We start from the raw sequence: 24140 nt of genomic DNA, 5'->3' as shown, positions 1-24140 counted from the left end.
AAACCAGAGTCCCATACGGTCTCAATCTAAAAAGAGAATTAATGTACCTATACTAATATTCTCATGCAGCTAAACATGGTTTCGCCCTGTTTTTATATTTACCATACATGTAGACATTTTATTTTATAGTCAATTTTAACTAATTGTATGCACTCGCTCCAATAACTATGATTCAACTGCCTCACAGCTGTTATGTCATTCGGACATGTATAATAACACAGAATGTCTCGTATGGCTCTCTTGGGAGACAGACGATGTGATGTCACAGCTGGGAGGCTCAGTATCATTGATTCTTGTGTTCCAGCATATATGGGAACCCATTACACTGAATGGCGAACACTTAGACAGATAGACAAGAAAACATATAAAAACTAGCGATACATTAATATTTGTCCCAAGCATAGTATGTCAGTGAGATAATACAACCATACTGAGAACCTAATTATGGATAATAATAACAAAACACACCGGTATATAATTTTATGAACCACTTGTCTCAGCTGCACACTATAGGGCTTTAGCTTTACTTTATAATACCTTAATAATGCTAGGGCTATACATATATAAAAAAACAACATCAAAATTACAATATATTGAAACAGCATGTCTAGTCTTTCTTTATAGACCAATCCGTCTTTTGGGAAAATATGACGGAGTTCAGACAGGGCGTCTTTTCCTAATAGACCGATGTGGAGGGATGCTCTCTGTCGGTAAATGCCCTTGTGCACCATAAATGTTACAACATATTGGATCGATCTCTGCATATAAATTTGATTTGGTTCACACATTACGAAATTGAGAGCTAATATTCCAATGGTTTACCCACTTAACCCATTGTGGGAAACCTGTTGCGCCAGGGCCTTGCAGACATAGAGCCATGGAAATTTACCAACTTCCCTCCACATTAACCCTGTGAGTACTATATGAGTGCGTCTCTGTGGGGACACACACATGTATATGTATATATATGCGTATATGCATGTGTGTATGTGCTTATATGCGTCCGTGCATGTATGCACAGTCTCCCTGATATGCTTTTCCCTATGATATATACCACTCGCTTATTCCCAGTGTCTAAAGATTTTAATTCCTGGAATGCCAAATCATGAATTTTATGTATACATGTATTTTTGCATTTTTGTACAACACAGTTGTTCATTGTTCTGGAGTTGAGTAATCACATCTTGCTACTTTTTATCTGTTGTATTGTATTATATAATCATGTTGTAGCACTGCAGGTATGGAAATGTTTTTATGTCACGGGTGAACCTGTGTGCACAGGTGTCTTGCGTTAGCCGTGCTGATTTTTGACTCACCAGGGTTGAGACTCCTCCTTATGGGCGGATTTCTTGACGGTTGGGCCTTATTTCAGCGGGGAGCACGCCAGACACTTTAGATCATGAGTAAGAACGATAGCGTTCGAAACGCGTAGATCGTGGGGAGCAGTGGGGTTCGTGTGTCACTGTTTGCTGTCTGTACCTGCATTTGGTTGAAGATAATAAAGATCGGGATTCCTTGCACAGAACGTCCTCGAGTGCCGGAGCATTTTTCTGATTTCCTTAAGGGGTTAAAGGGAATCTGTCACCGGGATTTTGTGTATAGAGCTGAGAACATGGGTTGCTAGATGGCTGCTAGCACATCCGCAATACCCAGTCCCCATAGCTCTGTGTTCTTTTATTGTGTAAAAAAAAAACGATTTAATACATATGCAAATTAACCTGAGATGAGTCCTGTACGTGAGATGAGTCAGGGACAGGACTCATCTCAGGTTAATTTGCATATGTATTAAATCGTTTTTTTTTTACACAATAAAAGCACACAGAGCTATGGGGACTGGGTATTGCGGATGTGCTAGGAGCGATCTAGCAGCCCATGTCCTCAGCTCTATACATAAAATCCCGGTGACAGGTTCCCTTTAAGCTTTTGTCCTTAAAGAGGACCTTTCACCTATTATGACAATGTGAACTAAGTATACATACATGGAGAGCGGCGCCCTGGGATCTCACTGCACTTACTATTATCACTTTCTATTATCACTCACTGCACTTACTATAATAGTAAGTGCAGTGAGATCCCCGGGCGCCGCTCTCCATGTCTGTATACTTAGTTCACATTGTCATAATGGGTGAAAGGTCCTCTTTAAAGACTGCCTTTCTGCTGGCGCTAACATCAGCCAAAAGGGTAGGTGAGATTCAGGCCTTTTCCTGTAAAGCACCCTACCCTATCTCACAGTATTAGAGGACCGTATCATTCTTAGACACACCCCAATGTTTCTACCCAAGGTGGCCTCAAAATTCCACCGCCAACAGGAGGTGTCTCATCTTTTTGTGAAAATCCAGCTTCTGACTTGGAGAGAAAATACCATAATCTGGATGTCAGAAGATGTCTACTAACTTACCTGGAATCGGACCATCTCCTCCTTCAGTATCAAGGCCAGCACAAGGGATCAGCGGCAAGCAAGAGCACTATATCCAGATGGATCCGGAACACCATCAAGTTCTGCTATCTGCAGAGAAGCTTGACCCCTCCTAAAGGGATCAAAGCACACTCTACCAGAGCCGTGTCGGCCTCATGGGCGGAAAACGCCTCTGCCTCAGTAGAACAAATATGCAGAGCAGCTACATGGAAAAATCCAAATACTTTCTTTAAACATTATAAATTAGATGTACTCCAAAATTATGAGTTATCATATGGCAGAAAAGTCTCATCTGCAGTAGTCCCACCCTAGAGTTTATTTCTATATTAATCCTCCTGGAGTGCCGTTGTGGAGGCGCCGGGGGCGAAAGGGTTAAATGGAAGTTAAAAAATCCCGATTAAAATAAAAAAAAAACATAATTTATAGGCTCAAAATCATAACATTTTATTTTTTAAATGTTAAATAATATATTTAAAATAAAATAATAAAAGTTTAAATTACTCCCCCCCCCCCCTTTCCGTATAATTAAAAAATAAGTACCTAAATAACAATAAATATAAACTTCATAGGTATCACTGTGACCGAAAACGCCCATACTATTAAAATACTGCAAATGACATAATGGAAAAAGGGTCAAAATGCCTGATTTGCAATTTTTTTTTACTGCTTCTTACCCAATTTTTTTTTTTTTTTATAAAATGTGATAGTCACGCACACTCCAAATTCGTATAAAAAAAACCCCTACAGATTGTTCTGCAAAATATGAGCCCCTAAACAGCTCAGTAGACATAAGTATAAAAAAAGTTTTGGGGGTCAGAATATGGTGATGTAAAAAATTATTTTTTTTTAGCAAAGTTTACATTTATTTTTACACTATTTAGACCTAAAGAACCTATAAATATGGGGTATCATTGTAATCGTACTAACCCAGAGAATGAAGGGCATGGGTCAGTTTTGCCGTAAACGAAACGCCGTGGGAACAAATCCCGTAAAATGGTGGAGCAATTGCGGTTTTTTCCAATTCCACCCCATTTGGAATTTTTTTTTTTTACCGCTTCCCACTACATTTTATACCATAATTAATGGGGACATTAGGAAGTACAACCTGTCCCGCAAAAAATAAGCCCTCATACAGCTATGTGACCGGAAATATAAATGGCTATGGTTATGGCTCAAGTAAAATAGGGAAGAAAAATAAAAAACGCAAAAACAAAAAAGCCTCCGGTACCCTAAGGGTTAAAGAAGTCTAGGTATTTATAAAATTTTGAAATCTGCATCACCTGGCCTTTCCTAACTATGATTGTGAACAAGCCTTAACAGGCTATTTAAGGGATCTTTCCCACGAGCGGATGCTGTGCGTGGAATCCGCTGCATGAAAGATTTCCAAGCCCCGCTCCGGAGTATTAACATGCTTGATAATGCTCTGTGCCTCTCTGATCTTTTTATTACAAAATCATAGTGAGCTAAAATTGTCACTGTGATTTTGTAGTAAAAGATCAGAGAGGCACGGAGCATTATCAGTCATGTTACTGCTCCGTGTCTCTGCTGTCCGGAGCGGGGCTTGGCTCTCTTTCACGCAGCGGATTACCCGCACGGCATCCGCTCCTGTGAAAGAGCCCTAAGGTGTGACCTCAGTCAGTTATCTGAGCACTCCTATCTCCTTGGGTTCCCATACTTTTGCAAGGTACTCCTTGTACAGTACTCGTTAGCATTGTTACAATGTGCCAGGTGTCTACTTTCGGAATATACAGAGAAGGTATTTTTTAATACAGGAATGTAGTGGTCAGAAATTGGCCAGCAAGGCACTTATACTTTTACTACATTAATTATTCCTTTATTGTGCTGGAATTCAGAATTTCTTGCTGCACGATTGTTGCCCCTCCTTCATAGTAGGCAGCACGCTTCCTTCCAGTGCTCCAGCTGGAGGTCTGCCTGCTGTGTGATAATGTGAACGCTGCAGCAAATGGCTCACACATCCTTTTTATTCATTTAGTAGGTCAGGAGATCTGTATATTTGTTAAATGTTGACTTTTGCACTTTTTTAGATTTCCTATTTGTGCTTTTGTGTGGAGGGAACAAGAAGTTTATTTTTTGCCCTATTCTATAGGCTTGTTTAGGTAAATGTCTAATCCAGTAGACAGACATTTTCAAAAACATTTTCCGGGACTTCTGCAAAACGACAGGCTAAGATGTCCTGGCTCCGAAAAATTATCTCACAACCTCAAACACTTGGACTGTTTTTCTCCAATGTTTTGCCATTGCAAGGTGGCGTGCAACAGCAGTACCATTTCTTTAATGTTTGGGTGTAAGGTAAGTACATTTCTGTTTCTTTTCACACAGCCATGCCTTCATTTTTTTCACACTTTTCTCAAAAATACAAGTTATTGTACTTACTTGTGCTCTTACATATATTGTTAAACATTGTGCACTTGTATGGACCTTTTGAATATAAATGAAGTTTTTTTTTCTAATTTACATGTACGATGCGGAAGATTGGATTGATGTACATGTTTTGCAATGCTTTGTGACTTTGTCAGAAGCAATTGGTTGTGACTGATTTGGTTCTGTAATCTTGAAGGACTATTGTTATGATTGTCTTTCCTGTCATCTTTCTTATCGAAAAGGTCTAGGTGAAATCTTTTGGGGATTTTGCAGTTTTTTTTTTTTTTCTTAGTTGAAATTCTCGTTTGGTTAGCAGGAGCAATTATGAGGAAAAGTCCATGCTGTACATTTCAGTAGGTTTATATGTGACAATAATTTTATGGAACCACAGTTACATGTTTAATCTTCTCTAATTACTATTGTAACTGTAAGCAGCACTGAAATGGCAATTCAGGATCTGTGTTCATTTTATCTCACTTTTGAATATGGTTGTGTGACTTAACAGCAATTTTGACAGGCGCAAGCAACACTCTTTAGGGCTACGGGTTCCATGAAGTAGTCTTGTATGTCGGGTCTTAGTGCACGCAAGCGAGCACTATGTCCTGACGATGTGTCAGGGATGAAAGTGCAGTGTGGTGCAGGCCGGCGGGTGACCATGGAGCGGTAAGTCATAGCAAGCGCTTCGCTCCCGTTCCATGGTCACATGACGCAAACGAATCCTTGATGCAAAAAATTTGCATCAGGGATTTTTTGTGTCGAATTACTCGATTCAATCGAGTAATCGTTTCAGCCCTAGTGTCCGAACAAGAGCAACAGGAGATGGGAGAGTATGCCATTGGCAGCTGTTTGTGAGGCTGGAAAACCTGTCTAAACTTACATAAAACACAAATCTATCAGTTTTCCGCTGTGTAGTCTGATCATACAGATTGTTGCCGATGAAAATGAAACGCACTCGCATGCTGTTGGCCATGCCTCAGTAAAAACAAGATATGTGGGTCATTTCTTATTCCTTCGTAGGACAGTCAATGACATTTAGTGTATTGCTGTCAAAGCTCTGGGTTTGTTCTTATGGAGTCATTGCTTTTGGCAATTTAATTCTGAAATGACTCAGAGCATGGTAAAAACAAAAAGTAATAGCTGAAAATAAATGATGTGCTACTTTTCATGATAAAATTACATTTCAAAGAAAAGAATTTCCCTAATGCTAGTGAAAACCATACTAATGTGGTTTTTATTGTAATTATTCTAATGTAGTTTTTTGTTTTTTGATGGAACATCCTTTCCTGTATAGTGCATTCTAAAATGCTGCTTGCTACAGTGGACAATGTATTAGGGTAGCTTCTTGATGGTCAGGAACATTGGACAGATCATAGAACACTGTTAAGCCAGGTTCAAATCACCATTTACTTTTCTGTTCTTCTGATCCGTCCTTTTTTTTTATTTTTATTTTTTCTTCTACTGATTGATCAAAAGAATTGAAAACAAAACTGTGATATGAACTTGGCCTTAAAGGGGTTGTCTGAGCTTTTTATATTGATGACCTATCCTCAGAATAGGGGTTCGACACCCATACTTCATACATCTCCAGAACAATAGTGAATTCTACAGACCATGAGGAAAATCTCACTGCAGTGCATGGAATATGCTTGTGCTATATAGGCAACAGGAATCGCATGAACTGTGACGCTGTAGTAGCTGACTGTTTCTAGTTATTACTGGTGAGGCGCTGACATGATGTTGATACAATATAATGGTCTCCTGGTAAAATTCCTGAATATTCACTCTGTCCTTCTAATGCCCCAAAGCAATGCTAATGCTGCAAGCTTAGCACTTCTTGTTTTGAGGGATTTTAATGCATACATTTTTTTTAAAGCGGGAGTGCCAAAGAGTGTGATGAAACAAAATTCAAGTACATTATTTATTCTGTTTATAAGATTATTTTCTATTTCATATTTAATCAGCTGTTTCCTTGTCAAACTATTCATGTGTCTATTTAGCCTAGAATGTTTCTGCTACACCCATTGCGTTTGTGTTTTTTTTTTTTTTTTTGGTTTTTTTTGGAGCGGCTTTGCAGGTTTCGTTTTTTGGTGCTGGCACCTCTCTACTTAAGGGGGTTGTCCAGGATTTTTATATTTTTATTTTATTAAAATTTTAATTGGAAATAAATGCAAACATACATGTGATATAGACATTGTACTGACATTTGGCTTTACAGGTACTATGCAGACTCCTGTGAAAAGGATAGAGATGACTGTGATTGATTACTAAACATAATAACTAGTATTGTTTTCACCTCCAGAAGCCAAAAATGCTTAGTCAAAGGAAGGCTCTTGAAGTTTCTATAGAAAGTCCATGCTTTCCAATTGGACCTATATTGGTGTATCCTTCGGCACTCCCATGCTGCAATCTCTTCAAATCTATATATTTGATCAATTTTCCCTATCCATTGAGATACGGTAGGGAGATCCGTTGACAGCCAAAATCTTGAAATTAGGAGGCAAAGGATTCTTTTTATTTTTTATTTATTTTTGTCCCCAAAGCAGTATAGTTCTGCCCCCTGGGCTCTCTTCATTGGACCTTTTGGTCCCCGTCTGTATGCTTCTGCTCGGACTGGCCATGTGTGCCACTGTAACCAACGACTTGCCTCTTCAGAACTCTGCTTCAGTTCTGACTGGTACCTCGTAACCGAAGCTGAGTTTGAATACAAGGTTTAAAGTGGTTTTCCACTCTAAGAATCAACTACCCAAGTTATTCATTGAAGTCTGACGAGACTTCGTAAATAACTAACTTCGCAGTACCTTGTAATGCTGTACGGAGACTGATCTCCGTACAGCATCAATCCGAAGAGTTCCCACCATTAGGGGTTGGTCTCCTTCTAGTACAGACAACCCCTTTATTGCTTTGCTGATCTAGAGCAATATAAACGTTTCTTTCACAATCATGATGTTCATTTGTTTTTCTGATAGAAATATCGATACCAAGATGATGACCTCCCATCTCAAGATCCAAGCTCTCCACATATCTTGAGTGAAGGAAGAAGTCCAGAGTTGGTCCACATCTCTGAAAAGAATATTTCCCAGATTGAAAATGTCCATGGACTGGTTTCCCACTCCCACATTTCTCCTTTAAAGGTGAGGATTTATAGTTTTACACTATGTCTTGTTGTTTTTGTGCGAGGATGCAGTGTGGCAATAGACCTAAATATACTGCTCATAATTAAACCCATACAAATGCATATCCTCATTTTGAAGTACTATTAATATAGGTTGGTGTCTGAATCAGTCTTTTATCTAAATCCCAAGGTATAATGGTATTCTCTAATGATTAGTTAACTGTGGTTGATGCTGAGATCTTATGAAATGTTGAACATCTCCTGTGGCAGAGTTACCAGCCCCCACAGGCTTTTTAGTACATTCTGTCATTTTATTTGATGAGGTACAAAATCCTGGCCTTTTGAAGTTCTCATTTGTTAGGACCTGAGGCATGTTATGGAGGGTCAGTGTATTATGGAGTACTTCTTGCATGGCTTGAAGATTGCTAAATTGGTCTTTGTTGTATTCAATGTGTGTTGTGTTCCTAGAATGCTTAAAAAGCTTTGCCGGGGGCACATGTTCTCTTAAATCTTTATCTGCCCCTTGTTTCTAGCAAACTACAAAATGTCCGGTATTGTAGCCTGTTATTCGTTGCTACTTTCACACTTGCGGCAGAGTGATCTGGCAATCTGCATGCAAACGTACAGCATTTGTAAACTGATCTGGATGCGGATCCGACTTACAAATGCATTGCAAGAACGGATCCGTCTCTCCGTATGTCATCCAGAGAAACAGATCCGTTATATATTTTTTTCCCCATTTTTACCAGTCTGCGCATGCACAGACTGGAAGGACGGATCCGGCATTGCAGTATTTTTAATGCACTAATACATTTCAATGTAAATTAACCACCTCAGCCCCCCTAGCTTAAACACCCTTAATGACCAGACCACTTTTTACACTTCTGACCTACACTACTTTCACCGTTTATTGCTCGGTCATGCAACTTACCACCCAAATGAATTTTACCTCCTTTTCTTCTCACTAATAGAGCTTTCATTTGGTGGTATTTCATTGCTGCTGACATTTTAACTTTTTTTTGTTATTAATCGAAATTTAACGAAATCTTTGCAAAAAAATGACATTTTTCACTTTCAGTTGTAAAATTTTTCAAAAAAAACGACATCTATATATTAATTTTTCTCTAAATTTATTGTTCTACATGTCTTTGATAAAAAAAAAAATGTTTGGGTAAAAGTTATAGCGTTTACAAACTATGGTACAAAAATGTGAATTTCCGCTTTTTGAAGCAGCTCTGACTTTCTGAGCACCTGTCATGTTTCCTGAGGTTCTACAATGCCCAGACAGTAGAAAACCCCCACAAATAACCCCATTTCGGAAAGTAGACACCCTAAGGTATTCGCTGAAGGGCATAGTGAGTTCATAGAACTTTATTTTTTGTCACAAGTTAGCGGAATTTTTTTTTAATTTTTTTATTTTTTATTTTTTATTTTTTTTCCTTACAAAGTCTCATATTCCACTAACTTGTGACAAAAAATAAAAACTTCCATGAACTCACTATGCCCATCACGAAATACCTGGGGGTGTCTTCTTTAAAAAATGGGGTCACTTGTGGGGTAGTTATACTGCCCTGGCATTTTAGGGGCCCTAATGCGTGAGTAGTTAGAAATCAAAATGTGTAAAAAATGCCCTGTGAAATCCAAAAGGTGCTCTTTGGAATGTGGGCCCCTTTGCCCACCTAGGCTGCAAAAAAGTGTCACACATGTGGTATAGCCGTACTCAGAAGAAGTAGGGCAATGTGTTTTGGGGTGTCTTTTTACATATACCCATGCTGGGTGAGAGAAATATCTCGGCAAAAGACAACTTTTCCCATTTTTTTTTATACAAAGTTGGCATTTGACCAAGATATTTATCTCACCCAGCATGGGTATATGTAAAATGACACCCCAAAACACATTCCCCAACTTCTCCTGAGTACGGCGATACCACATGTGTGACACTTTTTTGCAGCCTAGATGCGCAAAGGGGCCCAAATTCCTTTTTAGGAGGGCATTTTTAGACATTTGGATTCCAGACTTCTTCTCACGCTTTAGGGCCCCTAAAATGCCAGGGCAGTATAAATACCCCACATGTGACCCCATTTTGGAAAGAAGACACCCCAAGGTATTCAATGAGGGGCATGGCGAGTTCATAGAATTTTTATATTTTTCTTGGCACAAGTTAGCGGAAATAGTTTTTTTTTTTTTTTTCTTTTCTCACAAAGTCTCCCTTTTCGCTAACTTGGGACAAAAATTCCAATCTTTCATGGACTCAATATGCCCCTCAGCGAATACCTTGGGGTGTCTTCTTTCCAAAATGGGGTCATTTGTGGGGTGTTTGTACTTCCCTGGCATTTGAGGGTCTCCGTAATCATTACATGTTTGGCCAGCATTAGGAGTTTCTGCTATTCTCCTTATATTGAGCATACGGGTAATGAGATATTTTTTTTCCGTTCAGCCTCTGGGCTGAAAGAAAAAATGAACGGTACAGATTTCTTCATTCGCATCGATCAATGTGGATGAAAAAATCTCTGCCAAAAAAAAAAAGAGGGGAAAGGCGTCTGCCAGGACATAGGAGCTCCGCCCAACAGCCATACCCACTTAGCTCGTATGCCCTGGCAAACCCGATTTCTCCATTCACATCAATCGATGTGGATGAATAAATCATTGCCGGGATTTTTTTTTTTATATACAAAGTGTTTGCCAAAGCATATGAACACCGCCGCCCCCTCAGCTCATAAGCCTCGGCAAACGTATCTTTTACTGCAGAGGAGAAATCTCGTCTTGCAGCGCCGCATACACCGACTTTTGTGTAATCTGACAGCAGCGCAATGCTTCTGTCAGAATGCACATCAGTGCTGCAGCTAGTCGATCGGTTGGTCCACCTGGAAGGTAAAAAAAACAAAACAAAAAAGAAAAAACCAGGCTGCAACGCAATAAATTTATTAACTTTATAATAACATTTGAACGGAACATATAAACTTTATTAAACTTTTTGAACAGAACGTTAACTTTTTTGCTTACCGGTGATTTTCTTTTTGATTCTTTTTTTTTTTTTTTTTTTTACCTTTTATAGGACAAACCTCTCCTTCCCCATGGGACAATGTGCAAAGCGCAAATCGCCCAAAGATGTGGCAAAGTACATTATGCACTTTGTCCCAGGTGAAAGGAGAGGTTTGCAGCAGCTGTGAGTGTAAGGGCCCTAATAGCCCTGTGTGCCTGTCCTGTGAGATGCAATCCCTATGCTAAGTGTACCTGTGTGTGGTACTTCCGGAAACACTCCCCTAAGCATAGGGCAGGGTGGTCAGGACAGAAATAGCGGGTGTCACGCTTTATTCCACTCCTGCTACAGAAACAACATCTTTTTTGGGGTGTCGGTTGGGTTGAGGTACCAGCAACGACAATGGGGAAATGTCGCTCGTGTAGACGGCTCACTACAATGGTGGATGGGGCCACGGAACCTCCTGGATACAGAAGGTTCTCGATGATCTCTTCCTGAAATTTGAGGAAGGATCCTGTTATCCCAGCCTTACTGTAGAGAACAAAACTATTATATGCAGCCAATTGAATCAAATATACAGACACCTTCTTATACCAGCGTCTGGTGCGTCGGGAAACTAAATAAGGAGCCAACATCTGGTCATTGAAGTCCACCCCTCCCATGTGAAGGTTATAGTCGTGGACTGAGAGGGGCTTTTCAATGACACTGGTTGCCCGTTCTATTTGTATTGTCGTGTCTGCGTGAATGGAGGAGAGCATGTAAACGTCACGCTTGTCTCTCCATTTCACCGCGAGCAGTTCTTCGTTACACAAGGCAGCCCTCTCCCCCCTTGCAAGACGGGTGGTAACGAGCCTTTGGGGGAAGCCCCGGCGACTAGGTCGCACTGTGCAACAGCAGCCAATCTGTTCTAGGAACAAATGCCTGAAGAGGGGCACACTTGTGTAGAAATTGTCCACATAAAGATGGTACCCCTTGCCAAATAAGGGTGACACCAAGTCCCAGACTGTCTTCCCACTGCTCCCCAGGTAGTCAGGGCAACCGACCGTCTCCAGGATCTGATCTTTACCCTCATAGATCCGAAATTTGTGGGTATAGCCTGTGGCCCTTTCACAGAGCTTATACAATTTGACCCCATACCGGGCGCGCTTGCTTGGGATGTATTGTTTGAAGCCAAGGCGCCCGGTAAAATGTATAAGGGACTCGTCTACGCAGATGTTTTGCTCAGGGGTATACAAATCTGCAAATTTGTTGTTGAAGTGGTCTATGAGGGGCCGAATTTTGTGGAGCCGGTCAAAAGCTGGGTGGCCTCTGGGACGAGAGGTGCTGTTGTCGCTAAAGTGCAGGAAACGCAGGATGGTCTCAAATCGTGTCCTGGACATAGCAGCAGAGAACATGGGCATGTGATGAATTGGGTTCGTGGACCAATGTGACCGCAATTCATGTTTTTTGGTTAGACCCATGTTGAGGAGAAGGCTCAGAAAAAATTTAATTTCGGAAACTTGGACTGGTTTCCACCGGAAAGACTGGGCATAAAAGCTTCCCGGGTTGGCGGCTATAAATTGAGTGGCATACCGATTTGTTTCTGCCACGACTAAGTCCAAAAGCTCCGCAGTCAAGAACTGCTCAAAAAATCCCAGTGCCAAACCGATCTGAGCTGTCTCAACCCGAACTCCAGACTGGGCGGTGAAAGGGGGAACTATTGGTGCGGCTGAAGTTGGGGACTGGCAATCGGGGTTTGCCAGCACCTCAGGGACTCTAGGGGCTCTACGGGCCTGTCTGTGCGGGGTAACTATTGCACGTGCCACCGTACCAGCTTCAACTGCCCTTCTGGTGCTCGCCACTTCACCATGTTGTACGGCAGTGCTGGTACTAGGTCCAGGATGGGCTGCGCTGCTGGTGTATGCCTCACCACGTAATCCGACAGCGCCAGCCCCACTCTGCTGCCCTTGAAGCGGATCCTGCGCAACCTGTGGTCTAGCAACACGGGGCCGGGTACGCCTGGTGCTATGAGGGACCTCAACCTCCTCGTCCGAACTTTGGGTCAGACAGCCACTGCTTTCTACAGGTTCATATTCTGACCCGCTAGATTCGTCAGATGAGGGTTCCCATTCCTCATCCGACTGGGTCAGAATCCTGTACCCCCTGTTTGACATTTGGACTACTAAATTTAGGGGGTATTCCCTGAGACTACCGAAGAAAAAAAAGCAAGCCTGTCTTACAAATGGGAGGCTAGCGAAGTACCGGAGGCCGCTGCGATTGATAAAAAATATCATAACTGATTTTTTTTTTTTATCGCCGCAGCGCTTGTAAAGTGATTGTTTAGTGATCAAAAAAAATATTTTTTTTGTCACTGGGGCGGGCGTGGGTGAACGCACGTGTGGGCGACCGATTAGGCCTGATCGGGCAAACACTGCGTTTTGGGTGGAGGGCGAACTAAGGTGACACTATTACTATTATAGATCTGACTGTGATCAGTTCTGATAACTTACAGATACTATAAAAGTAGAAAAGCTGATTAGCGATACGCTAATCAGCGAATCAGTGACTGCGGTGGGCTGGGCGCTAAACGATTTGCTTACTACCTAACCAAGGGGCCTAAACTATCCTAAAACTATCAGTCAATACCAGTGAAAAAAAAAGTGACCGTTTACACTGATCACTTTTTTCCCTTTCACTAGGTGATTGACAGGGGCGATCAAGGGGTTAATTGGGGTGATGGGGGTGATCTGGGGCTAAGTGTAGTGTTTGGTGGCTACTCACTGTGATGTCTGCTCCTCTGCTGGAACCAACCGACGAAAAGGACCAGCAGAGGAGCACAGAAGCCATTTAACACCTTATATTTATAAATATAAGGTGTTTTATATGGCTTGTGATTCGTTTTTTTTAAAATCGCCAGCCTGCCAGCGATGATCATTGGCTGGCAGGCTGGTGACGAAATTGTCCTTTAACTTTTGCCAGCCCGCAATGCGCATGCGCGGCCCGGCTCTGACCGAAATATCTCGTCTCGCGAGATGACGCACGGATGCGTCCAGGAGGAATGAATCGACCGCCGCCAGGACGCATCCGTGCGTTAGGCGGTCGGGAAGCCGTTAATGCTGGATCCGGCATTCTGGCAACTGATCCGGAATTTCGGACGGAGACATCCTGATGCATCCTGAACAGATTTCTCTCCATTCAGAATTCATGGGGATAAAACTGATTAGTTTTTTTTCGGTATTGAGCCCCTAGGACGGAACTCAGTGCCGGAAAAGAAAAACACTAGTGTGAAAGGACCCTTATATAGAGCCAACATATTCTGAAATGGTGTACACAGCATCCCTTGTCCGTTCTTGTCCCCAATGGTGCCCTCACTGTAATTACTGTGTTTTATATGCATACTGTACCTGCGTCATTGGATTTATATTGAAAAACCCATGCAAACACGAGAGTATATCTACCCGGACTACAACAGTGAAAAAAAGTCTGTTAAAAACAGACACACTGTCAGTTTTTCATGGCCATTTCTCAACCATTAGTGTATCCGTTTTCTGGCCACCTGTCCGTTTTTAATAGCCGTTTTTGCATCAGTTTATAATGGCCGTTAAAAATGGTCATAAAAAACGGATGAATTTCATTGGCTTTTTAAAAAAAAAAAAATTGTAAAGATCCCAACCCCTGCAGTGCTCTCAGTAGACATAATGTCCCTTGTAGTGGCTCCCATTTGTAATGTCCCCCATAGTGGCCCCCACAGTAATAATTCCTAGAATAGTGGCCCCCAGCATTAGTAATGTCTCCTATAGTGGCTCCCAGCTGTAAATAAATAAAAAAATACACTCCTTATTCGCTTGTATGCGCAGCAGCAGTCACTCCTCTCTTGATTTCAAAGCACATGTGCTCAGCATGATGACATCACCGCACGCTCCCAGCATGAGCGCGTGGTGTCATCATTACGCTGAGTGTAGGTATTTTTCAATAAAGAGAGGAGTTGCTGCCACTGCGCGTGCAAGTGGATGAGATATTTAAAAAAATATATATTTTTAACCCATAAAAAGGTCATATGGTTCTAGTGTACTTATTTTTAACAGCTGTTAGACGGAGGCACTCCTATCGAAGCCATTAAAAATGGTCCCATTGATTTCACCGGGTCATATTATAGTCAGGGAAAGGAAGTATCAGCTATGCTGTATACAACTCTCAAGCAGGTTGTTCTTCTGCCACAGCAGTCGGCCAGATAGTTTTAATTCTAGTGTGAAATTGACTGTCTGTTAGTGTAGGGTTGTTGCGGGTATCGAAATTTCGATACCCAATCGATACTTTTGTCCCGGTATCGATACGATACCGGGATTTCCGTTTTTTCGATACTGGGCTGCGCTTCTGCGCAGTCTAGTATCTCTGAACATGAGCGCGCTGCTATCGGCGCGCTCATGTGTTCTCTCAGCAGCACGGGGAGAAGGAAGCTGTCCTCCCTCCCCCTGTGCTGCTGCCGCTGCCACCAATGAGAAGAGAGGGGCGGAGGAGGGGCGGCAATGAGAAGAGAGGGGCGGAGGAGGGGCGGCAATGAGAAGAGAGGGGGTGGAGGAGGGGCGGCAATGAGAAGAGAGGGGCGGAGGAGGGGCGGGCGCACTGCGCCACCAATGATAGGATTACTATCGGAGCGATGGGAGGAGACATCAGCTTCACTAGTGGGCGTTCCTTTTCCCTGCGCTGCGATTGGACAGCGCTACAGCCAGGGAGAAGGAACGCCCACTAGTGAAGCTGATGTCTCCTCCCATCGCTCCGATAGTAATCAGCAGCATGTGGAGCAGGAGAGGAGACAGTAATGGGGCACTGCGGGCGAACGGAGCGGCGCCCAGGACTAAATGGTGAGTGCTGAGACATCGCTGGGCGCCGCTCTGTGTGGCCTAATAGTGAAAGTCTGGACTCATATACAGTAGTCAGTCTTTAACACATACAGGAGGCGGGTGCCGGCAGCAGAATCGCATTGCCGGCACCCTGCCCCTGACAGGGAGCTGCGATCAGCGGCAGTTAACTGCCGCTGATCTGCTAGTACCCGCCTCCTGTATAAAGGGGTAAAATCATTGGTGGTGCAGTGTGCCCCCCCCCCCCCCTCAATCCCCCCATCCCATTAAAATCATTGGTGGCACAGTGCGCCGGCCCCTCTCAACCCTCCAGTATTAAAATCATTGGTGGCAGTGGCCACAGGGACCTCTCCACTCCCCCTCATTGGTGGTGCAGTGGCAGCTTCTGATCGGAGCCCCAGCTGTGTAAGCCTGGGGCTCCGATCGGTTACCATGGCAGCCAGGACGCTACAGAAGCCCTGGTTGCCATGGTAACATCCCTGATGCTGTGTGCACAAAGCACAGAGCAGCAGGGACAGTGTGGAGTCCTATTCACCCTGATAGAGATCTATCAGGGTGAATAGGAAAAGGGATGAAAGATCCCAGGTTCTAGCCCCTAAGGGGGGAAATAGTTATTAAATAAAAAGTGAAAAAAAAAACAAAAACACTAAAATATGAAGTATAAATCACCCCCCTTTTCCCAATTTCACATATAAAATATATAAATAAACATATTACATCGCCACGTCAGAAAAGTCCAAACTATTAAAATATAAAAAAAAAATCTAGGTGGTGAATGCCGGAACAGAAAAAATAAAATAAAAACTGCGCGATTCGCCATTTTTAAAAATGAGGAATGCACGTGGCTTTTTTTGTTTATTTTTTTCGCGTGGTATCGAATGGTATCGAGTATCGCAATACTTTTTCATGGTATCGAAACCGAATCAAAAATTTGGTATCGCAACAACTCTGTTAGTGCAGTCTAGTAGACAGACAGTGGGAAATAGAATTTCCCTCTCAAAACCTGATTTTCAGCATGCCAAAAGTTGCTATAAAGTATAGAAATACACCACAAGCCATTATAATTTCAATAAAGTTCTGGCATCTGTTGGACATTTTTGTCTGGAGTATGACTAGTTATTTTTGGAAAATTGTGTTTATTATGAAAAAGTTCTAAAATATAAAAGTATACAATATACACTCGCCTAAAGAATTATTAGGAACACCTGTTCTATTTCGCATTAATGCAATTATCTAGTCAACCAATCACATGGCAGTTGCTTCAATGCATTTAGAGGTGTGGTCCTGGTCAAGACAATCTCCTGAACTCCAAACTGAATGTCAGAATGGAAAAGAAAGGTGATTTAAGCAATTTTGAGCGTGGCATGGTTGTTGGTGCCGGAAGGGCCGGTCTGAGTATTTCACAATCTGCTCAGTTACTGGGATTTTCACGCACAACCATTTCTAGGGTTTACAAAGAATGGTGTGAAAAGGGAAAAACATCCAGTATGCGGCAGTCCTGTGGGCGAAAATGCCTTGTGGATGCTAGAGGTCAGAGGTGAATGGGCCGACTGATTCAAGCTGATAGAAGAGCAACGTTGACTGAAATATCCACTCGTTACAACCGAGGTATGCAGCAAAGCGTTTGTGAAGCCACAACACGCACGACCATGAGCCGGATGGGCTACAACAGCAGACGACCCTACCGGGTACCACTCATCTCCACTACAAATAGGAAAAAGAGGCTACAATTTGCACGAGCTCACCAAAATTGGACTGTTGAAGACTGGAAAAATGTTGCCTGGTCTGATGAGTCTCGATTTCTGTTGAGACATTCAAATGGTAGAGTCCGAATTTGGCGTAAACAGAATGAGAATATGTATCCATCATCTGATGGCTACTTCCAGCAGGATAATGCACCATGTCACAAAGCTCAAATCATTTCAAATTGGTTTCTTGAACATGACAATGAGTTCACTGTACTAAAATGGCCCCCACAGTCGCCAGATCTCAACCCAATGGGATGTTGGTGGAACGGGAGCTTCGTGCCCTGGATGTGCATCCCTCAAATCTCCATCAACTGCAAGATGCTATCCTATCAATATGGGCCAACATTTCTAAAGAATGCTATCAGCACCTTGTTGAATCAATGCCACGTAGAATTAAGGCAGTTCTGAAGGCAAAAGGGGGTCCAACGCCGTATTAGTATGGTGTTCCTAATAATTCTTTAGGTGAGTGTATACTATACATATGGTATTGCTGCAGTTGTCATATACAGTAATCATGTTATTTAGACCACACAGTAAACTGCAAAAAAACAAAAAAAAATTACTGAATTGCTTTTTACTCCAGAAAAATAGTAATAAAATTTATATAAATAACCTGTCAGTTCAAGCCTCACATAGAAGTTTTGCTGTAGCATTTGCAAATGGACCTCCTACACAATGATTTTGCTATGACTGAATTTGATAATATATCTTGACCTTACTTCCCATTTTTCAGCGCTCCAGAATAGATGTAAAGGAGAATTTTGGGCTCATTAGTTACTGGAAGCAAGGGGTTTGTTTAAGGGCTCATTTACACGACCGTATGTATTTTGCGGTCCGCAAAAAATACGGATGACGTCTGTGTGCATGTTCTATTTTTATTTATTTTTTTTAGCCTTTTTTTGCAGAGCCATTGAAATGAATGGTTCCGCATACAGTCCGAAAAAAAAAAAAAAAAAACTGAATAGACATGGACAAAATTTTTTAAAGTGAACCCGTTGGGTGACTCTTGCTGCCCTATATGAGAGCAGGTTATGATCCAGGTAGAAAAGCTGGGTTCTGTGATATATAGGTTTATATATTTTGAAGCAGGATTTCTGGGTAAAAAGCAGAGTAAATCCTGACAGGACTCCTAGGGGGCAAATGGTGAGAGTCCTGATCACCCGCCGCCGACACATATAGTGATTATCTATGTAAACACACTGATACAGAGAGAGCTGGAACAAAGTAATGAAGACTCTCACTGTCCCTTCCCTCACCCCCTAGGCAGCTCTGCAAATGGAGGCAACCAGTCCTGCTCACCTTATAGGACAAGTCGCTGGCGGCCATTTTAAAATCATTCCTGGAGAACCCCTTTAAGGCCTCATGCACACGACCGTTGTTTTATTCCGTGTCCGTTGCACCGTTTTTCGTGATTTTCTGCGGACCCATTGATTTTCAATGGGTCCGTTGAAAACTTGGCTAATGTACCGTTTGCCATCCGTGTTCGTGATCCGTGGTTCCAGTCCGTCAAAAAAATATAACCTGTCCTATTATTTTCGCGGAAAACGGTTTGTGGACCCATTCAATTCAATGGGACTGCTAAAAAACGTGGAGGCACACAAGATTGTCATCCGCGTCCGTTTTTTTCCTATTATTTGCTAGTCTTAGACTTTTTTTTTACTTTCCTTTGTTTGGTGGTCCTCCAAATATAAAGGAAGACACACGGAAACAGAAACTGATCACGGAACAACGGAACCCCATTTTGCGGAACGGAACACAACAACGGTCGTGTGCATGAGGCCTAAAGGGAATGTGCCCCTGTTGCTGGTTCCATAATTTTTTTCTATGGCAATCAGCAGCGCCTGGGGGGTGGAGGTAGGTCCTCCATAAACATCAGGATTCATTAGTTCACACTGTGTATTGGACAGCCCGAGATGTTCAGTACAAGAATTCAGCAAAACAACTGGGTCCGTAAAGTGTTTTTACTAAGGGGATCTGTGACTAGTTGATGGTAGTTTTAGTTATGGCAGCGAAAAAAAAAAAAAAATTGGTGAAAAATTCCCTTTTAAACATTTGCTGTTGATGTGTAATAACCTGAAAAGGTACATAGCCCTAACTGTTTAAGCTGCAGTGCTTCACCGCAGACTGGCACTAACAGCTGGGTCTCTGGGAAGGATGCAGTGAGCTGATATGTTTATAGCTCTGTTGATATGGGAAGGAAATCAGATAGGTCAGCCTTGAGGGATGTCTGACAGCATGCAGAGACCTTTTTAGTTTTTATCAACCCCTGTAACCGCATTATTCAGTGAAGGGGACCCATGGACAGTGTAGTTAGATTAGGCGTCTTTCACATCTGCGCCATTTTTGTTTCTATGTTTCATTCTAGGAAGATATATAAACAAAAGCCTCTGTAGTTCCAGATCTGCCATATGGTGGACATGACCACCACCTAATAGACCCCACTCACTGTGGTTTGGTTCGGTTCATCGACTTTCCATCAGGGAGCCAGGAATTTTAAAGGAAATAAAGCACAGCTTGCTGCACCGTTATGTCCTGCTTCAGCGAAGAAGGCCTCTGATGCATATGTGAACCCAGCCTTTTACATTTTCTGTTGGAAAATACCTTGCGAAAGAACCCTGCAGGTTACAGCCACACATGGTGGATTTTCTCCTACAGTTTTCCCATGAGTCCAGTGGAAATCTGCAGCAGAAAGAGAAATACTGCAGATCTAAAATTGGGACCGCAGGTAAATTCCCGCTGTGGATTTTTTCCTGCAGTGTGTGGATGAGGTCTGGTAAAATTTAATTCCCTTTTTTGGTAAAATGCTGAAGATTCGCAGCACCAAATACTGCAAAGGCAAATGTAGATTGTAACCGCCACATGTGAACATGCATGAGGGTGTGTTGAAATAATCGATTATAGACAACCATTTTGTAATCCACCATGTATGAGCTGCATCAAGCTGGTCTCTGCTCTGAAGGCCCATTGGTGCCTGATGAAATCACTGATCACTTTGTAATCTTTAAAGGGAGTCTGTCGCCACAATTCGGCGTTATACACTGCTTGCATAGCGCTGTAGCATAACTATACATGGGTCAAATGGTACCTTTTTGTTTTGTTCTCAAGTTCACCAGAGGCAAAAACACAGTTGTATTCATATGCAAATTAGGGTTTGCAAGTGCCTAGGGCTGCGTTCGAGCTGGAAGTGCCCAGGCCGCTCTGCCTTCTTCTCGGATAACTCCTCCCCAGCCTCTTGCTTGGCCTGCCCTGTAAGCCCCTTGCATCATCCAGTATCCTGGCCGAGATCCCACGAGTGCGCAGTTCACCGCCGGGCATGCAACATGTGATGACCATTGGGGGCGGCCAGTACACTAGATGGTGCAAGGGGCTTACAGGTCAGGCCAAGCAAGAGGCTGGGGAGGAGTTATCCGAGAAGAAGGCAGAGCGGCCTGGGCACTTCCAGCTCGAACGCCGCACTAGGCATTTGCGATCTCTCATTTGCATATGAATACAACAGTGTTTTTGCCTCTAGTGAACTTCAGAACAAAACAACAAAAGTACCATTTGACTCATGTATAGTTAATTATACACTGCTTACATAGCGCTGTAGCATAACGTCAAATTGTGGTGACAGACTCCCTTTAATTGTGTTGCATCGTGCAGTGAGAGGTGGAGGAATATGAGATCTTAAAGACTTGTCCAAGTTATCTTTCATTGATGACCTATCGTCTGGATAGGTCCTCAATATCAGATCAGCGGGGTTCGACACCTGGCACCCACGCCGATCAGCTGGTTGAAGAGAAGGCACGTGCCTTCCCTTTATTATTTACCTGCTCACCATCGTACACCTGAGCAGTGAAATTACACCTAAACTTTTCCATTCACTTCAATGGGGCAGCTTTATAGTATACACTTGTATAGGAACGAACCGTCCCTTTGAAATGTATGAGAACAATTAATCAAAAAACTAATTAACAAAATGTTTTCTATAAAATCTCATCAGCCCCCCCCCCCCATGCCATCATCTGCATGCCATGCCATCAGTTCCTCCCCCAGTGCTACCAGCTCCCCCCTCCCCCAGTGCCACCAGCTCTCGCATTGCAATCGGCCCTTCCCCCAGTGCCATTTGCACCCCCATGCCATCAGTTCCCCCTCCCAAGTGCCATCAGCTTTTCCCCCCAGTACCGCGAGCTCCCCCATGCGATCAGTTCCCCCACTTCCCCTTCTAGCTATCAGTGCCCCAGCCGCAGCGCCAGTAAATTGAATACCTACCTTTCCTGCTAGCGGCGCCGCCAACACGCCACAGATCTTCCATCCTCTTCTTCACGCGATTCACTGGGATCTGATGTCACACAGCGTCAGGTCATAGTGCACGTAAGCGCGCACTATGTCCTGATGTGTGTTCGTCAGGATACAGTGCAGCACTGTGCTGGACGGTGGGAGATCACGGAGCGGTGAGTAATAGCAAGTGCTTCACTTGTGCTCCGGTCACATGGCACAAACGAATCCTTGATGCTAAAAAATTTGCATTAAGGGTTATTTTGTGTCAAGTTACTCAATTAATTCAAGCAATTATTTCAGCCCTACAATGAAGACATGGTAGTGCTTTCTCTTCAACCAGCTGATCAACGGAGTGCCGGGTGTCCGATCCCTGCCGACCTGATATTGATGACCTACCCTGAGGTGTCAGTGTGCAACCACTTTAAGGAACTTTTACACAACCCAGTTATTGGGAATGAATGTTCAAATGCCCATTCCTGGTAATTGGGCAGTGTAATTGTGCTGCCAATGGAAAAGTAAATGTTGATTTGGCACATAAAATCATCATTTCTGGACAGAAGATGCTGCTCTGGATCAGCTCCCTAGAAACAATGAATCTTTATAGGGACAATCAATTGCATTAGCAATAGCGAATTTCCATACAGCGAACATAGGTGCTCCATGTAAGTGCAGCTCTCACCTCCACTCACGATCAGGCAATTATCGTGAATGTATGGTTCGTTCCTGATAATTGCCCAGTCAGTCAGCCTTTACTCTGACAACTCTGAGTTGGGAGGACTGCCTGCTTAGGAAAGGGTACTGGTAGCCTTGCTTTTCTTAGCCTGAGCTAATCCATTTTTATGAATCAATTCGTTCATCAGAGTTCCTAACCTACGAGAGGCTGCCCCCCCCCCCCCCCCATTCCCCCACTGCTTTATTGACAGGGCCGGATATCTTGCCCAGCCCTGACAATCTCACATTTAACCGCTGCTCCGAGTAGGGGCGCAAGCTCTGAGTGTCTGTTTTTCATTTGTGTAGCAGCGTCTGTATGTATGCCACCACCCGGAAGTGAACAGTTGCTGCTGCGGTATCGGAAGCTGAGCCTCTGCGCTTGCACCTCTACTTAGAGCTGCAAGATGTTTGTGTGCAGCAGGGACAACCCCTCGCAGCTGAAGAACTCTATTTGATGAACGAACCTATTCGTGGTGTTGGGTGAGAACGTCTACTGTGACTACTGTATAGTGGTAAGGGCCCAAACTGTAGGCACACCCTTGTAACGATTGTTTTAGGGAGTTCTATTTTTATACCATGGAGTAAACCTGGATGGCAATCCCGATGGAAGCGGTGAACACATTGCACCCGCACTGAATCCGGACCCATTCACTTCAATGGTGCTGTTCAGATGAGCAGTGATTTTCACCATCACTTGTGTGTTGTGTGAAAATCGCAGCATGTTCTATATTCACGCAACGCAGGCACCATAGAAATGAATGGGGATGCGTGAAAATCGCAAGCAAGTGCGGATGCAATGTGATTTTCACGCACGGTTGCTAGGAGATCATGTTAGTAAATTGATAAGTCAATTTACTGTATTATTTTCCCTTATAACATGGTTATAAAGGAAAATAATAGCATTCTTTAACCACCTCCGGACCGCCTAACGCAGGATCGCGTTCCGGAGGTGGCAGCGCTGCGCACAGTCACGCATATACGCGTCATCTCGCGAGACGCGAGATTTCCTGTGAACGCGCGCACACAGGCGCGCGCGCTTACAGGAACGGAAGGTAAGAGAGTTGATCTCCAGCCTGCCAGCGGCGATCGTTCGCTGGCAGGCTGGAGATGTGTTTTTTTTAACCCCTAACAGGTATATTAGACGCTGTTTTGATAACGGCGTCTAATATACCTGCTACCTGGTCCTCTGGTGGTCCCCTTTGTTTGGATCGACCACCAGAGGACACAGGTAGCTCAGTAAAGTAGCACCAAGCACCACTACACTACACTACACCCCCCCCCCCCCATCACTTATTAGCCCCTGATCACCCCTAATCACCCCTGATCACCCCATATAGACTCCCTGATCACCCCCCTGTCATTGATTACCCCCCTGTCATTGATTACCCCCCTGTAAAGCTCCATTCAGATGTCCGCATGATTTTTACGGATGCACTGATAGATGGATCGGATCCGCAAAACGCATCCGGACGTCTGAATGAAGCCTTACAGGGGCATGATCAATGACTGTGGTGATCACCCCATATAGACTCCCTGATCACCCCCCTGTCATTGATTACAGGGGGGTAATCAATGACAGGGGGGTAATCAATGACAGGGGGGTGATCAGGGAGTCTATATGGGGTGATCACCACAGTCATTGATCATGCCCCTGTAAGGCTTCATTCAGACGTCCGGATGCGTTTTGCGGATC

The 24140-nt window shown here is 43.3% G+C and overlaps 1 protein-coding gene across 7 annotated transcripts in view; it reads left to right on the top strand.

Moving 5' to 3' along the window:
• The window catches only part of DLG1 (discs large MAGUK scaffold protein 1), a 289003-nt gene that overhangs the window by 90132 nt on the left and 174731 nt on the right, over window positions 1-24140 (top strand). For all 7 annotated transcript variants that reach the window (XM_040428319.1, XM_040428315.1, XM_040428313.1 and 4 more), the window contains one exon: window positions 7765-7929. In XM_040428319.1, coding sequence (XP_040284253.1) covers window positions 7765-7929 — 165 coding nt within the window. The remainder of the gene's footprint in view (window positions 1-7764; window positions 7930-24140) is intronic.

The sequence above is a fragment of the Bufo bufo genome, chromosome 4 (assembly GCF_905171765.1).
Source record: "Bufo bufo chromosome 4, aBufBuf1.1, whole genome shotgun sequence".
NCBI lineage: Eukaryota > Metazoa > Chordata > Amphibia > Anura > Bufonidae > Bufo > Bufo bufo.
This window is presented reverse-complemented; position numbering and strand designations above follow the sequence as displayed.